We start from the raw sequence: 16,642 nt of genomic DNA, 5'->3' as shown, positions 1-16,642 counted from the left end.
ATTGCCTGAAGCATTGGAATGTTTGCGCAAGGCCCAGTTGTATGCAAATTTGAAGAAGTGTGAATTCAACAAGCGGAGTTAGAATTTATTGGCTTCCATGTCAGTGATCAGCGTTACATCTTACCTTCCAAATCCAAGGTGGCTGCAATCCAATCATGGCCTGTGCCAAACGAACGTTCGAGAGGTGCGACAATTTGTTGGACTTGCATCACATTATCGGCGCTTCATCAAGAGCTTTGCATATTATCGCAGCTCTTTAACTGAATCTCTCAAAGTGCAGGGCATAAGTTGCGTGCCATTGAATGGAGCGATCGTTGTCAAGCTTTTGATCACATCTGGCTTAGTTGCATGTCGTCAACTCCTATTCTCATTGCTCCTAATCCGGATAAACCATTGTTGTGGAAACCGATGCGTGTGATTGCGGTGGTGCAGTCACCTTCTCTCAAGAAGGTGATGATGGGTTTTGATGCATCCTGTGGCATTCGAATCGAAAAAGTTGTCACCAGCCCAGAGGTCGTATCCTGCACAAGAGCAGGAATTGCTTGATTCTTCATGCACTACGAACATGGCATTGCTTCATCGATGGTCGTCCCTATGGTAGCCACTGATCATCATCCTTTGCACTACTTCCGAACACAATCCAAACCCACAACAAGGCTTACAAGATGGATAGCTGAGCCCAGGCTTTACGACCTGAGATCCGTTACAAATGAGCAAGAGAAGAATCGTATTACAGGCGTATCTATCAAAATTACGATATGGCCCTCAATGTACAAGTACAAGTGCCGATATGGGCAAAACACGCTTTACACGGTGACTTCGGTTCAAAGAATCGAACTGGCCCGAGTTCTATTATTCCCTGAGGGAACGGCGCCCTGAAATGTTGCGCGATTTGTTGAACAAGCACGGGGCAAGTTTGTCGTCCGTGACAGAAGCATGGTATTCAGGCTGATGAAAAGGATGGCGACACAACTCGTGAAGTGCGTTTTGTCGTTTGCTGTTTCGTGCCGATTTGGTGGACTCACTGCATCGTGGTTTGGACATGCTGCTGGCAAGAATATTGTTCACTTGGTCAAACGTCATTACTGGTGGCGAACATGGAACAAGACATAAAAGAATTAGGTTGCTTCGTGTCCTCAATGTCAGCTTGCTCAACACCAACCGTGACGTGCATCATGCGCCCATGCACTGACTGATGTACCACCACCATTCTCACGATGGCACCTGGATTTACCATTGGCGAGCTTCCCCCAACACCCAAAGGCAATCGGCACTGGATCTTAGTGGCAGTGGATTATGCAACAAGTTGGCCAATCGCAGAGCTGTCCTGAAGCTACTGTGACCATTGCTACTATTTCGCTTTATGAAATTGTGATGTACGTTTGGATGCCCACAGGATTGTTACTGATCGTGGTGCAAGCTTTCAGTCCAAGGTTCTGCGCCAATTATATCGCTCGCATAAAGCTTCGACATGTCCTTACCTCCGCTTATCATCCACGTTCGAATGGCAAATGCGAAAGAACCAACGGCATATTGAAACAGATGCTTCGTAAATATGTCAATGGTGCTGTTAATCACTGGGACCAATATCTGGATACTGCTCTTTTTGCGCTCGAATCCGCAAACATCGCACAACTGATATGAGCCCCTTCTACATGGTGTATGGCCAAGATCCAGTGCTCCCTGGTGATCCTCTGAAGCCGTTTATTGTTCGTGACCTCTCCGACACAAGCTCACAATCTCTCAAAGAAGCTCGTTTGCCATCACTTCAACGTTTACGTGACGCTCGTGCCATTGCCAAGGACCGTACATCGAAAGATCGTCAAGCTGATAAGGATCGCTGGGATTTCCATATGCAACATCATGTATACAAAGTTGGCGACTTAGTGCTAATGCGGCATGAAAATCGTGTCAACCTGGAACTGAATTGGAAGGACCTATCGAGTGGTTGCTTGTAACCGCGACACTGATACCTACAAATTAGTTGATGTAGGTCGGCATATGATTCGTGGGTGCAGCAGTCGCCTCAAGCCTGTCAACACATCTTCAAAGCCTTCTCAACCATGGTATGATCCCACTGCAAGTCGTGCCGACAATCGTCATCAACCATCTTTTTCTCGCCCTACCGCCAAACACGATTGGATCGAGGACGACCAATAATCTCGGAAGGGTATTGTCGGATGTACTTCTTTATCCTTTTGACGAGATCACATGATCTTGATCACTTGAATTCCATGACATTCCTTTTGACACATTTTCGGACACACCTCTTTACCTGGCAGATCACGCGTTTCCATCCATGTTCCTCAACATTCCTTTACACATCACACACGGTCACAGCCTTCCAACACTTTCCCTTTCCCTTCATTTGATCTACATCCACACACATATATAAGAACATGTTGTATTCTAAAATAAATCATCATCTTTATCTCTTTGTAAAAAGTCATCTTCTATCATTTGTTGTCTTGGCCTTTGCTTTGCAGCCATTCTTGATCACGACCTGAGCAGTGTGTCGTAGCATCCTTTTGTTACGTGATCTTCCATCTTTCTTTTGTTACATTGCTTCGCAGCATCATTGCTGCGCGACTCTTTTATTACACTTGCTGCGCTTACTTCGTAACACCACCATCTTGCTGCGCCTTCACGCATTATAGAATAGTATAAATACCCCTCTCGATCATATGAATAAACATCATCTTACATTCTTATCTTCATTCAGCAAAAAGCTATCTCTCGTCTATTCTATACTCTGGCCATTGGATTACCAGCGCGCAGATTACGAATACGACATTTGGTAGCTGATGCAAAATTTCGATCCATCCAGCAACAACCCTTTCAACAAAAGCAAGTTTTCAAGAATATCGAACGCCAGGCAGTGATTGAAGAAGAGATTACCACGAGACAAGAACCAAGTTTACTGAAGAACCAGCTATGGAACAAGGACAACAAGGACAGCAGAGACGAGCACCTACCATGGAAGAACAGATGATGTTGCTTATGAAGGCCGGCATGCAACAGCTCCTACAACAACAACAAAGCAACCAACAGAACGACAATTTTACCAGACCCAAGCTTCCGGAACCAGACACTTACCAAGGAGATCGATCACCAGGTGCTGTTGAAAGTTGGATTCGCACTGGAATGACCTTCTGGGCTGTCCACTTTGGAGGAACATGAATGGGTGCCCTTTGCTATCATGAAGTTACGGATGAAGCGGAAGAATGGTGGGAGCAACGATCATTTCATGGAAGTGCGGTGACTAAAATTCAGGCTGATTTTCAAGCATATCATTGTCGAATTTCGACCACTCAATACATAACTTTAACAAGCTCGCGACAAGTTGGCTGTGTTGCGCAAACCGGCACCGTTATCGATTATGTTGCACAATTTCGTGGCGTACGTATCCAGATCCCGACTTGCCGGCAGTGAGGAAGCACTCGATCGCTTTACAAAGGGACTTCAAGATGACATTCGTGCACATGTAGTGACCCGGTTCCCTTCAACATCAGCAGAAGCTCAACGCATAGCATTGGCTTATGAAAGTGCACGCAACATTCGTCATGAGTTGTTGTCCAACACAACACCTCTCGTCAAGATACACGACCTCCTGAATACTTGCGTTCTGATGGTGTCGCACCTATGGATCTTGATGTCATTCGCAACCACTTTTCAACAAAGATGGCGCAACAATGGTGGACAGCCAGGCTTTCGGTCTTATCACCCAACAAGTAGCATGCATGACAAACAATGTTACAATTGTGGTGGTATGGGCCATGTCGCTCGTTTGTGTCCATCACAACCCAATTCGTCTTCTCGTGGTGCTGGTCGTGGTCAACAAGCTGGCGATTTTAAAGGCAAAGCGCGGAAGGAGTGAAGAGATCCTTACCGCGCTCAAGATCTCTTCACATGGTGCAGCAAGATTCGCAAGTCCCAGAAGCAACGCTTATCGATTTGGATGACAAGGATGATCAAGATTCTCAACCGGTGACAACTAGTAGCATAGACCACAATGCCGTTAATCAGGATCAAGCTTACATTGACGCCTTGTATTCAATAAAAGAGACTGAGTTACCTTTGTATTCTATTGTTTGCAATGGTGTTGTTGTAAGTGCCCTGATTGATAGTGGTGCTACATGTTCATATGTCTCGTCACACGTGGTCATGGGTCAAACTCGAAGGAAGGTGCCTGGTCGTGCTGTTGAAACTGCTGGTGGACACACATTGTCGATTGATGAACAAGTGACGTTGGTGTTGGATGCTGCGGGGTACAAGCACAGCGTCGATGCCTTTGTGTTGGATACCGATTTGACATTATCCTCGGACGCGACTGGTTTGAAAGCTGTAGATCAATACCAGCATGGGATGTCGACACTTGGCAAATCAACAAGAATGGTCATCAGTATTTGCTTCGTCCCAAACATGAACGCACCTTTCCCGATTTGGCCTACCTACTTTCAGATCGGCAACTACAACGACATGATCGCCTCAAAGGATCTCCGAGTTCTATCTTTGCTATGTCAAGCCTCCCGAAACGTTGACAAAGGAGTCTATTGATGCATTGCTCAATGAGTTCAGACGTGTTTCAAGACCGTTTGCCTGGTTTACCTCGTGAACGGGATGCTTAGCACATATCATTGACACTGGAGATGCCGAACCAATCAATCGACCACCCTTCAAGATGAGCCCTTTGGAGCTGGACGAGTTGCGCAAACAACTAAAAGAATTGTTAGACTTACGTCTAATTCGCCCTAACACATCACCTTGGGGGGCACCTGTTCTTTTTGTGCGCAAGAAGTCCGGTGAATTACGCATGTGTATCGATTATCGCGCCATCTTGATTACTCGACGTCATGGTCATCCTTTGCCTCCAGAATCGATGAATGCTTGGAACGTCTCGGTGGTGCCCATGCTTCCACAAGTCTCGATTTGAAAAGTGGATATCATCAACTGCGTATTCGTGATCAAGATGTTCCCGAAGACAGCGTTCAACACTCGTTATGGCTCTTAGAATGGCTGGTAGTTCCTTTTGGTCTTCACCAATTCGCCTGCTCTATTCCAGTCCACTATGAATAGAGTGCTCAATGACTTCATGATGACTGTGATGGTATACCTGGATGATATCATGATCTACAGCAAGACCAAGGCCGATCACGAGGTGCATGTTCGCAAGGTGTTGCAACGTCTGGGGATGAGAGTTGATTGCCAATCTTCGCAAGTGTGAATTCTACAAGACCGAGTTGGAATTTCTTGGCTTTCAAGTATCTGGAGCGGGAACCTTACGCTTCGCAAGCAAGGTCAAGGCGATTCAGAATGGCCTGTGCCCACCAATGTGCAAGAAGTGAGACAATTCGTTGGTCTTGGATCGCACTATCGTCGTTTCATTCAAGACTTTGCTGCGATGGCGTCTCCGTTAACGGACTTGACGAAAGGAACGGGAACCAAGAAAGAGCAATTGTTTGGTCTGAAGAGTGCCAACGCGCTTTTGACGAGATCAAAGCCCCCGCATTTCTCAAAGCCTATTTTGTCACCGCAAATCCGCACAAGCCATACATCATCGAGACGGATGCTTGTGATTATGGTGTGGGGAGCAGTGCTATTACAAAGGACCCGATGGCGTAAAGCATCCGATTGCGTTCGAATCAAGAAGTTATCCGATGAAGAACGATCTTATCGCACAAGAAAGGAGATGCTTGCTATCCTTCATGCATTGAGAGCTTGGCGGTGTTTCATTGAAGGACGTCCTTATACGGTTTTCTCTGATCACAACCCACTCAAGTATTTCCGGACACAAGTTAAGCCTACGCCTCGTCTCACACGTTGGATGGCGGAAATTGAGTTGTATGATCCCACCATTGTAACCTGGCAAAGGAAAACTGTCCCGGATTTACTTTCAAGGCGTGATGGTCCGATATTGTCACCAATGAATCAAGTATGCGTTACAATATCTTTATGCTGTCAAGTCGGTGCAAAAGTCGGATTGGCCCAAATTTTATGCAATGCCGGAAGACAAATGGCCCACAACATGGGATCTTCTCCTCCAGCACAAGGACAAATTCGTGGTGCGTGACAGCAGGTGTTCGGGATGGTGCGTGTTGGTGACAAGAAGAAGAACGACTACGTTTTTCGTTTACTCGGCGTGCCGATCTTGTACGTGATTTTCACTACTCGGTTAGTCATGCTGGTAAAACAACCGTTGTTGATCTTATGGTGAAGCGTTGGTGGTGGCCTAACATGCGAACCGGAGTATTCAAGAATGGTTAGCTTCATGTGCCGAATGCCAATTAGCTGCAAATGCTGACCGCAAGACCCATCATGCTCCTATGGCCCCTTTGGATGTTCCCTCCTTTCTGGTTGGCATTTGGATTTTGTTGGCGAATTACCTACAACCAAGAATGGCAATCGTTGGCTCCTTGTTGCAGTGGATTATGCCACAAATTGGTGTTGTGCACGTGCTGTTCCTATTGCGTCTGGTGAAGCGATTGCTAATTTCATTTACGAAGACTTGGTGCTACCTTTTGGCTGTATGAATGAAATTTTGACCGATCGTGGATCCAACTTCATGTCAAAGGTGTTGGCTGACTATTTGGGTCGACTCAAGGTTAAGCACAAGCTCACTTCAGCTTTTCATCCTCGCACCAATGCCAAGGCAGAACACGCAATGGTATCTTGAAGCAAATGATCCGCAAGTATGTCCGGCTGGAAATCCATCGTTGGGATGAATTTGTACAGCCTGCTCTTTTTCTTGTCGTGTTCATAAACACCGTACCACTGGTTTCAGTCCTTTTTCCTGGTATATGGTCAAGAACCCCAACTTCCTGGTGATCATTTAAGGCCATTTGTTCTCTCGCCTTTGGATAGATTCTGATACCACTTTGGAACAAGCCGCTCAAGGACGTGTGCCTGCTGTTCGTGAATTACGTAAAGTACGTGCCATTGCTGAACAACGTTTGAAGGATAACGCTGCACGTGACAAGACTCGTTGGGATGCCCATATGAAACCTCAAGTCTTTGCTGTTGGTGACCATGCTCATGCGACATGAAAACAAGTTCAGCTTGGAATACAACTGGAAGGGTCCTTATCGTATCATTGCTCGTCACCTGGATACCCACATCTACCAACTTCAAGACATGAACGGCAACCAGTTTGCTTCTTGGGGTCCACACAGATCGCCTTCAGCCAATCCACATCAAATTGATGTTCATGCGTTTGTTTTTTTTGTTGATGATCCTCTATCGGCAACGTTTCTTGGTATGACCCCACCACTTCGTGCTCAAAGCCCGTCAACAAGCTTCACTCAATGCACAATCCTCGTGATTTTTTTTCTCTCTCCTTCTCTCTCTTTTCTTCTTGTCGAGGACGGCAGCATCTATTCTGGAGAGGGTATTGTCGTATCACTCTTTTGTTACACGTGATCTTCGCTACTTCTTTTGTTACACACTGCTTCGCAGCAGCTTTATGACCCGCTGCGCATCTTTACTGCGCATGCTGCGCAACACTTGTATCATCATCCATCATCATGCTGCGCATACTGCGCCTATCTTTTAGAATATTATAAATATCCCTTTCTCTTGTATGAACAAACCATATCTTATATTTATTCTTATCTTCAATCAGCAAAAAGCTTCATTCGTCTATTCTTTATTCTGGCCATTGGATTACCAGCACAGATTCGAATACGACAATATGCGACAAAAATATAGACATCACTGATGATAAAAAGGTAATCCCCGGGAATCGAACCCATACATCTTGCGCAAGAGGTATGGATGTTGACCATTAAACCAAACTTTCTACCATCACTTCTTTCAGCTACGCGTGTCCAGCGTCAGTCCGGCCCAAAATTACTCATCATGGAAGGCGGAATCTCGGGTCTTCGGCCTCATGTTCGATTGATTATTGAGAATATTCCTCGTAAATCGTTGCCATGGATGCCGGGATTCAAGTCCATCGACCCTGCCAACCGCGTGATCTCAACCTGCTCCTCATTGCCATCGCTCATCATCATCATGCTGTTTACTTGTTGTTATCATTACCCTTGTTGTTCTCCCTTGTTATTCCATCACAATGACTCATCCCTTCTATTCACGTTTCACATTTCTTTTATCAGTATGTCCCTTGAAATAATCCATGTACCCGTGGCTGAGAATAGTATTTTTATTTTATATCATCGCAGCTAGTCACTCATAGAAAACTATATAAGCACTTAGCTGTGAACTCGAATAAACATCATCTTATCTGATCACGTATTGAGATTAGCGAGCAAACATATTGGTCGAGTTTACCTTTGTGTTGAAAAAGCGTACGGATTTCAAGATGAACAGGGACATGAGGATAATGATTTCGTGGTTGATGTATATGGTTTCGTGGGTGATGATGTTTTTTTCATGCATAATGATATATGGTTCGTGGGTGATGGTTTTGGTTTGTGGGCTACTTTTGGTTTCGTGGGTGATGGTATTAACTTCGTGGGTAGCGCTTTTTATTTCGTACTCAGATTCATGTAGTTTAGCGCTCGCGGATATTGGTTTCGTGGAGGATCATTTAATTTTCGCGCAGGATCATTTAATTTTCGCGGGTTGAGGAAATGGTTCGTGGAAGAGTCTTTGAACAATGGGGGAGCCAGTGAGCTGTACTCGACTTTTTTTGTATGAAAACCTCTCTTCGCCTTCCCCATTGTTAAAAGACTCCTCCACGAACCATTTCCTCAACCCGCGAAAATTAAATGATCTTGCGCGAAAAATAAATGATCCTCCACGAACCAATATCCGCGAGCATAAACGAATCTGAGTGAAATAAAAAGCGCTACCCACGAAGTTAATACCATCACCCACGAAACCAAAAGCGTAGCCCTGAGTAAAACCATCACACGAACTCATATATATCATTATGCATGAAAAAAACATCATCACCCACGAAACCATATACATCAACCACGAAATCATTATCCTCATGTCCTGTTCATCTTGGAAATCCTGTATCTTTGATTGAAGAACCTTGGCGTATACATTTGTCGTTTATCATTGAGTTTGTGTGTTGCTTTCGTGAAGTAATTGCATAATCGTTTTCATCAAGAACCTACAAGGCCGGAACAAGAACTAGAACTGTGCCGTTCGTCTCATTTTGACACACCCTGTACGAATGATCCAGTCCAAACTTGCCTTAATGAGAAAAATGCCTATAATCATCCTGGTAGTATCTTGCCTCGTGCTCACGTGAGCCCATATCCAACATCTTCTTGCTTTCTAATGACATCATACCTGTTACCCGATCCTGGTCCTTGCATCGATTATCATTGTACCACCTGCTTACGCGACCATCATCATCATCCCTATAGATCCGCTAGATAGAGCCATTAGAAAAGTATAAAAACGTCGAATGAAGATAATAAGCTTATCCTGACCTTAAGATTGATTTGATTTGTGTTGCCTCTGCTTGAGGATATGGCAATTAGCCATTTATGGATTCTGTATCTTATTGTAATTAAGCATTCGAGCATTGAATCGTTAGATTGTTTGATAATGAGGTGGCAATATCAATTTACCCAGTCAACCCGGAGAAAACATTCAAAAACTAAGTACCGTTAGTGTCAATTGGTGTCAGCAAGGTGGAAATCATGAACGAAGCACGTTCCGTACAAGACTCATTCAGCCGGAAATCCAAGATCAGCAAGTTTCTGGAGGAACCCAAGGACTTCTCTGGAGTTGATGATCGTAATCCCCTTACATGGTTAAAGCATTTGGGTCGTATTCGCAAAGGATTGGAGCTCAAGGATGAAGAAATCTTGTTGGTGGCCTCTTCTCATTTGGTGGGGCGAGCAGCTCTTTGGTGGGATTCCATTGAAGAGGAGGTTTTTACTTGGGCCAAGTTCGAGGAAAGATTCAAAAAGCAATTCGCAGCCTCCTTGGAGGACAAGTGGTGGGCCAAAATCCAAACTCGAGAGCAAGGTGATGAGGAAACGGTAGACGACGTGGCATTGTCTCTTCAAGAATTGTTCCGCCTAGTCAATGTTACCGATGAGTCATATCACATTCGATGCCTTGTGCAGTCGTTGAAGTTTGACATTGCCTTTGAACTCGAAAAGAATGGATTACCAAAGACCTGGGATGCTGTTGTTCGAGAAGCACGCAAGATCGAATTGGTGATGAGTAAATATCACAAGCCTGGTTTCTCATCACAAAAGGTGCCTACCGCTGATGTTGGTCATCGCCCATGGCAAGAGAAGATGAGCAGTGCTGGCTCTAGCAAGGGAAGCGTGGCATCAGATACCTGGGGATCGACTCTTTCTGAATTGGTGGAAGGCATGCGCACTTTGAAGATCAACCTGGTGGATAAGGCTCAACAACCAAACAAGAAATGGAAGCCATTTAAATGCTTCAATTGTGCGGAAGAAGGATACCGTGCTAGTGATTGCCCCCAGGCGGGAAAAGGCAATGGGCATCAGTGAATGGGGTAGCTAATGTCCAATCCCAACAAAAAAACCCCAACCAAAAGAAAGAAAAAGACTCCGCCAAAGATACATCGGTGAATTTGGTCGAGGTGTATAATGCGCAAAAGAGAACAGCGGAGGAAGCAGGAATTGAATCGTCGACAATGGCAGCAAAAAGAAATACGGGAAAAGGTCCAATTACCCGTGCAGCCAACTCAGCGGCGGCAAAACAACTTGCCGGTGAAAACTTTTCATCAACCAAGGTCCGCCGAAAACGCCGTCCGCCTAGACGATTACCCGTTGCACTCCGAAAGAAGGATATATGGAGCCAATTGCTGTCAATGGATTTGGGTCTTTCGATTGCAGATTGGCTAGCCATGGACAAGACAGCATACAATGACATTCGCGATGGGCTCCGTTACTTGCATGGGAGACCACGTGGGTTAATGGGTAAGATACGTTCGCGTTGGGATCTTTAAACGTTGATATCTCCGGCCCCAGCAATGTGACTGCGGTGAAATGTATATCAATCGGAATCTTTCGTTTCGAAGTCTACTCGCCAAGTCACGAAATTTGGCGGACCTCGATTTTCCGCAATGTGTGCATTAGGCTATTATATATGCTGGATCGCTATCATGTACTTTATAAAAAGCTACAGTTTGGCAGTGTATGGTCTTATGAGATCACTTATGTGACTATCAAAATGTTTATTCTATATAATCGCTTCCTCATCCACTATCATCGCTTTCCTCATCAGATGATTCATCACTAAGTTGATCTGATAAGCTGAGCACCTGCCATCACTCAAGTCATCAATACGTCGTCGACGACGTCGGTGACCATCTTCATGATGATCTATATATATAACTTTAGTCATGAATAAAAGTAAAAAAGGAGCTCGAACTTACCCTCCAATATAGTATTGATAAGACTTTCAAAACCATCCTCATCTTGACCATCTTGATCGATTACCTCAGTCAACAATGATTGGGGTGGATGATCTTCGGACCCATTAGCGGTGTTACTGCGCACGCAACTTAACGCTTTCATGATACCACCCCGCAGTCGTCATCGTGCTTGCGCCTCCAAATGAATTCGACCAGTTTCCAAGGCATCATCTTCTTTGTGCGATGTCGCGCAGTGACATTTTGCTTGATACCATTCCAAGTACCTACCAGAAGCCTTTGGTTAGAAGAAACAATGACAAGAACAACCAAGTCACATACCTTCAATCGTGTTTGTATGAGTACCATGCACTGGATCAACGAAGTTTTCCGAATGGTTAACAGGAAAATGAACATAATTCATATCAGGTATTTCATCAAGACGATTGTATCCTGACCAGCAATCGGTGTTGATGTGAGAGTCTTTCAACACGAGAATCGCTTGGCAATCTTCTGCAATGTCGAGCACTACGATCTTGAACCACTACCATCATGAATGCCTTGCGTTCCGGTGTGCGTTGAACACCGCCTGACCCAAACGCCATCAACGGGATGACCACGGTTATCCTTGCGTTTCCCGAACTTGCTTTCATCGATCTCCACGATAATTCGTTCATCAGTCTCGGGGATCCTTTCCGCCTATAATGCTACTAATTAACATGCATACTACCCACATTGCCTTTACATACCAACTTTTACGTCATCCATAGTTAGGTCTTGCTCCACTGACAGTAGAGCCTTGTGATGGTACGCAATGTCCGAGCGTTCAAGCCAGTCATCATATCCAGCTGGGTCATATGTGTACGCGCCATAAAGAAAAGGTAAATCACCATAATTACGCTCTAATGGAGCCTTCAATCTATAAAAGAAAGAATCCAAACGTGCTGGTTTTTGGCTACGGTTGCAACAATTACGAAGAGGACAGCGCCAAACCAGACCACGAGCACCAGAACGACCAAGACGCATTGGGGTTCCATTGCGGCATTCAACGACATAACCAGATTCCTCAGTATAGAAAACCGCTTGATCAAAGAGGTATCTAATATACACATTAGCATCCAAATAATCTTAACCAATGTTGCCTATTACCTGCTAGCTGCATCGGTGCTCTGCGTGCTCCCAAAAGGTCAAAGGTTTGGCATGCGCGTTTTGATGAAATGGAATGGATGGGATTCTGGACATAGTTGAGTGAGTGAAATAAAAAAGTAAATGGACATGGGAGCATTTAAGTAAATAATCCCTTTTTATACTCTTTGAAGAAGCTTCAGCTGCCACTAAACTATGCTATTTATGGTTAATGAATCTTACATAACATGGATCCGAGTCATTCCACCGAGTCAAAAGAAAAAAGTCTATATAAGGCAAGTCAATCATATAGACTTACTTTACCTCAACTACCAATTAAATTGGTGGTTGCCCTCAGCTTTTGGATATGGATCTAACACCAATATGTATGTTATGTGTTAGTGGCCATCATTCTAGCTTAGCATATGTATGGTCCCCGTTCGAGTCTCGGTAATATTTTTACACAAACTCAATAAAACTCTTTTTGAAAAAACTTCACAGGTGTCTACAATGTTCTTTAATATCTCATCAATGCAGTGGTCCATCGATACCGGGTGAAGTGCAAAATGATTGTTTTTATAGCGTTTACATCGGAGATGAATGTTTGGACAATTGTGACTTGGAAAAGTTTTTCTACATCGAATACAGAGAATTGCACATTATAGTATATGGTATTGTGGAGCATATAATCTGATATAACAGCCTAAATTTCTGTAGCCATCCAAAACTCCGCGAAATCATTATCATCCATTACCACATGTGGAAGACGTCGGTGTACCAAATTGGAGAACAATCTATTAACTAGGTCAGGCACTACAAGCAAAAATGATCATTGTCCAACTTTTTGTCCAACTTTTATTACAAAATAACCAATCATTTTTCATAGGCTTTCATCGCTCGCCAGCCACTATTGCAACATACATGTAAAGTGGTTATTGCATATAGATCGGAAGCACCTAAATACTATATATAAATTTCACATTTGTAAGGCATCGGCCCGGAGCAGCATTCACTGTGAAAAGGTACCATCAACTTTGAACATGAGCCTTACAATGATTGTGTGACCTCGATTTTCAAATCACGATAGCACACAGACCGCACATCTATATAATACATATCGCATGATTCACAATTGACTGCCTATTGGGTGATATGCTGGGTCGACGTTACACACCAAGATTTATTACTACAAAATCTAGGTGAGAACGTATCTTACCACAGATCCACCACGTGTTCGTAACGTTGCACAACCTCAAAATGCCGACATGATGGATGTCAACCATGTGGGACAAGATAATGATGACGAGTGGTCTGTCGACTCATGGGAGGATGGCGAATTCGAGCTTTTTGGGTCTGACATTGGCGATTGCGATGAAGGTTCAATGGATGGATACGATTCGGATGATACAGGCGTGGACTATCCATACAACTATGAGAAGATGAAGAATAGCAGACCTTTGCGTGCGACCATTTCTATCCATGACATTTACCTTGATGCTGTATTCGACACTGGAGCAAGCGTTTCGGTAATCAGCAAAGGCTTAGCGGACCAAATTGGATTAAAGGCGACAAACGATACCTTGCAATTGTCATCATTGGGAGAAGCCACGGGTCCATCATGCAAGATTGTTCGCGATGTACCTATCAGAATAGGAGGGAAGTTAAGAAAGGAACATATGTGTGTTATCGAGACTGATCGCGACCTTTGTTTGATAGGAATGACCTGGTTCAGGGCCCATGGTGTGCAAGTTGACAATACCGATGCCACCATTGTTGTTCCTATCAAACAAGGACGTGATTCAATCGTTATCCAAGGATCAGCTGAAGAACAAGATGTACGCACCTCTGCTGTATTCGCCGTCAACGTTGCACAAGTGAATGATGACATCATGGAGGATGAAGGACCCGATCCAATTGTGGAGCCAAGGATGGTGGTACCAAAACCTTATCAAGAAGAATTGGAAGATGACCAATCGGTGGATACTACGATCATTCCAGATGAGCTCCAAGACCTTCTCCAAGAGTATGCACACTGCTTCGTTGAAGTTAGTGGATTGGGTTCGGTCCAAATCGGTGTGCAACATGAGATACCTGTTCGCTGCCTTGAACCAATCCGATCTCGACCCTATCGCCTTACATGGGAAGAGGAGAAATACTTACAAGAAGAGCTTACGAAGTTGTTGGACCTTGGGTTGATCTCACCATCCAATGGGCAATGGACGTCGCCAATCTTTTTTGTGAAAAAGAAAGATGGTGAATTACGGTTGGTGGTGGACTACCGAAAGCTGAACGAACGAACAATCAAGGATGCCTATCCATTACCTCAAATTGACAACTTGTTGGATTCGATGGGAGGTGCTTGCTTTTTCTCAACTTTGGATGCAGTCAGCGGATATTGGCAGATTCCTATGAGCAAGGAGGCCTCTGAGCGTTCGGGTTTTGTGTGTCCTTTTGGGACCTTCACATGGAATGTCATGAGTTTTGGATTGACTTCTGCCCCTTCAGCTTTCCAACGAACCATGAATACCATCCTGCAAAGATTCATCGGGCGTTTCGTATACTGTTTCATCGACGACATTATTGTCTACTCAAGAACGATGGAAGAACACCAACAACATTTGCGCTTGGTTTTTGAGGCATGCGACCAGGCCAACTTGCGTTTGAAGTACAGCAAGTGTAGTTTTGGGCAGAAGTCAGTGGAATATCTTGGTCACGTGGTATCCGATCAAGGGCTCTTACCAACAACGCGCAATGTGGACAAGATCTTGAATATGCCTGCACCTCGTAAGGTTGAAGAAGTACGGTCCTTTCTCGGTCTTAGCGGGTATTACAGGCGTTTTGTGCATCAATACGCTCACACCCTCGCACCCATATCATCCCTTTTGAAGAAGGATAGCACGTTCCAATGGGGTACTAAACAAGAAGAGGCATTTAAGAAGATCAAGTTCATCATGAGCAATCCCCCAACGTTGGCTTTTCCCGATCGCACTCAGGTCCAGATCCTTACCACAGACGCCTCCGGAATAGGCATTGGTGCCATATTATCTCAATCACCAGATGGTACTTCGGACAAGGAAACAGTCATTGCTTACGAATCTCGGGTGTTACGAGGACCAGAAATCAGGTATTCAGCTGTCCACCAAGAGGCTTTAGCTGTATGTTGGGCCGTTGAAAAGTTCAGGCATTACCTCGCAGGTCGATCTTTCATCCTACGTACGGATAGCTCTGCTGTGGCGTTTGTGTTGAATAGCACCAAACCATCAAAACTCCAAAGATGGGCCGCGATGCTAATGGAGTATGATTTCGAAGTCAAGCATCATCCTGGGAAACTCAACCCTGCCGACGCTTTATCCAGACTCCTACCTGGTGCACCCGTGAACTTCCTTATGATTGCCAAGGCCGATGATGAAGATAAAGCCGCTGGGATGGGACCCGAGTTGTGCGGTGATTATGAAGATGATGAATATGACATCAACGATATTGGATATTTGTAATCACTTACTTCAGCAAACGAATCATTAACACTATATATTAAAAAAATAAGGGTCACGTGTTAGCTGCTAACTCACAAAAAAGGATGTTAACTCACAAAAAAGGCATCAACATTACACAAAACACTGGAAAGCTTCCACGTACCTTTCCACGTATCATTGGAATCTCCCAAAGACCACACGTCGCATACACTTCTTCACTGTTGGTGATCCCTTCCAAGACATTCCTTTTGACACTTGCATGCCTTCCATGGTCACAACTTTCTAGCACTTTCAACACGTGGTGAGCCATCATGAGTTAGCTGCTTTCTCACAATAAAGGCATCAACATTACACAAATCACTCGAATCTCCCAAAGACAGCACGTCGCATACACTTCTTTATTGTTGGTGAAGCCATATCATCATAATCCCTTCCACGACATTCCTTTTGACACTTACATCGGAAACGTTAGTTACACTTTGTTACACTAGGGGTACCGCCAAGCCCATCATGGTTTCTTTTCTTCTCATGCGCCACACCTCACATCATCAAATAAAGTTTTTATCTTGAATAAGGATTGTCTTGGCGCCACACCTCACATCTTCAAATAAGGCTTTTATCTTGAATAAGGATTGTCTTGGCTGCTACGTGCGATAACGACTACCTTCGCTTCTTGCATAGTGATCATGTCTTGGCAGCTGTGAGCAATCCTTCATGTAGATTCAATTCA

The 16,642-nt window shown here is 44.4% G+C and overlaps 8 protein-coding genes across 8 annotated transcripts; 7 read left to right on the top strand and 1 right to left on the bottom strand.

The window, feature by feature from the left end:
- Positions 1–1,640: 1,640 nt before the first annotated feature.
- On the top strand, positions 1,641–2,160 carry O0I10_012250 (uncharacterized protein; the record flags this gene model as incomplete). Its single annotated transcript, XM_058492193.1, has 2 exons — positions 1,641–1,954; positions 2,019–2,160. 2 exons carry the CDS (start codon positions 1,641–1,643, stop codon positions 2,158–2,160), a joined length of 456 nt encoding a protein of 151 aa, XP_058337056.1.
- A 774-nt stretch (positions 2,161–2,934) lies between these two features.
- Positions 2,935–3,180, top strand: O0I10_012249 (uncharacterized protein; the record flags this gene model as incomplete). Its single annotated transcript, XM_058492192.1, has 1 exon — positions 2,935–3,180. The coding sequence occupies one exon, from the start codon at positions 2,935–2,937 to the stop codon at positions 3,178–3,180; it is 246 nt and encodes an 81-aa protein (XP_058337055.1).
- Positions 3,181–3,379: 199 nt separating this feature from the next.
- Positions 3,380–3,877, top strand: O0I10_012248 (uncharacterized protein; the record flags this gene model as incomplete). Its single annotated transcript, XM_058492191.1, has 1 exon — positions 3,380–3,877. The coding sequence occupies one exon, from the start codon at positions 3,380–3,382 to the stop codon at positions 3,875–3,877; it is 498 nt and encodes a 165-aa protein (XP_058337054.1).
- Positions 3,878–3,909: 32 nt separating this feature from the next.
- On the top strand, positions 3,910–4,933 carry O0I10_012247 (uncharacterized protein; the record flags this gene model as incomplete). The annotated part of the gene is made up of 2 exons (XM_058492190.1): positions 3,910–4,519; positions 4,629–4,933. 2 exons carry the CDS (start codon positions 3,910–3,912, stop codon positions 4,931–4,933), a joined length of 915 nt encoding a protein of 304 aa, XP_058337053.1.
- A 135-nt stretch (positions 4,934–5,068) lies between these two features.
- On the top strand, positions 5,069–6,070 carry O0I10_012246 (uncharacterized protein; the record flags this gene model as incomplete). Its single annotated transcript, XM_058492189.1, has 2 exons — positions 5,069–5,183; positions 5,235–6,070. The coding sequence occupies 2 exons, from the start codon at positions 5,069–5,071 to the stop codon at positions 6,068–6,070; spliced, it is 951 nt and encodes a 316-aa protein (XP_058337052.1).
- Positions 6,071–6,526: 456 nt separating this feature from the next.
- Positions 6,527–7,043, top strand: O0I10_012245 (uncharacterized protein; the record flags this gene model as incomplete). The annotated part of the gene is made up of 3 exons (XM_058492188.1): positions 6,527–6,664; positions 6,733–6,793; positions 6,862–7,043. The coding sequence occupies 3 exons, from the start codon at positions 6,527–6,529 to the stop codon at positions 7,041–7,043; spliced, it is 381 nt and encodes a 126-aa protein (XP_058337051.1).
- A 3,551-nt stretch (positions 7,044–10,594) lies between these two features.
- On the top strand, positions 10,595–10,909 carry O0I10_012243 (uncharacterized protein; the record flags this gene model as incomplete). The annotated part of the gene is made up of 1 exon (XM_058492187.1): positions 10,595–10,909. One exon carries the CDS (start codon positions 10,595–10,597, stop codon positions 10,907–10,909), a length of 315 nt encoding a protein of 104 aa, XP_058337050.1.
- A 233-nt stretch (positions 10,910–11,142) lies between these two features.
- Positions 11,143–12,702, bottom strand: O0I10_012242 (uncharacterized protein; the record flags this gene model as incomplete). Its single annotated transcript, XM_058492186.1, has 7 exons — positions 11,143–11,285; positions 11,339–11,402; positions 11,486–11,601; positions 11,657–11,858; positions 11,909–12,013; positions 12,068–12,413; positions 12,683–12,702. 7 exons carry the CDS (start codon positions 12,700–12,702, stop codon positions 11,143–11,145), a joined length of 996 nt encoding a protein of 331 aa, XP_058337049.1.
- Between the last annotated feature and the right edge of the window lie 3,940 nt (positions 12,703–16,642).

The sequence above is a fragment of the Lichtheimia ornata genome (genome assembly GCF_029851405.1).
Source record: "Lichtheimia ornata isolate CBS 291.66 chromosome Unknown scaffold00117, whole genome shotgun sequence".
Lineage (NCBI taxonomy): Eukaryota > Fungi > Mucoromycota > Mucoromycetes > Mucorales > Lichtheimiaceae > Lichtheimia > Lichtheimia ornata.
The sequence above is the reverse complement of the archived record's forward strand: the minus strand, read 5'-3'. Positions and strand labels throughout refer to the sequence as shown.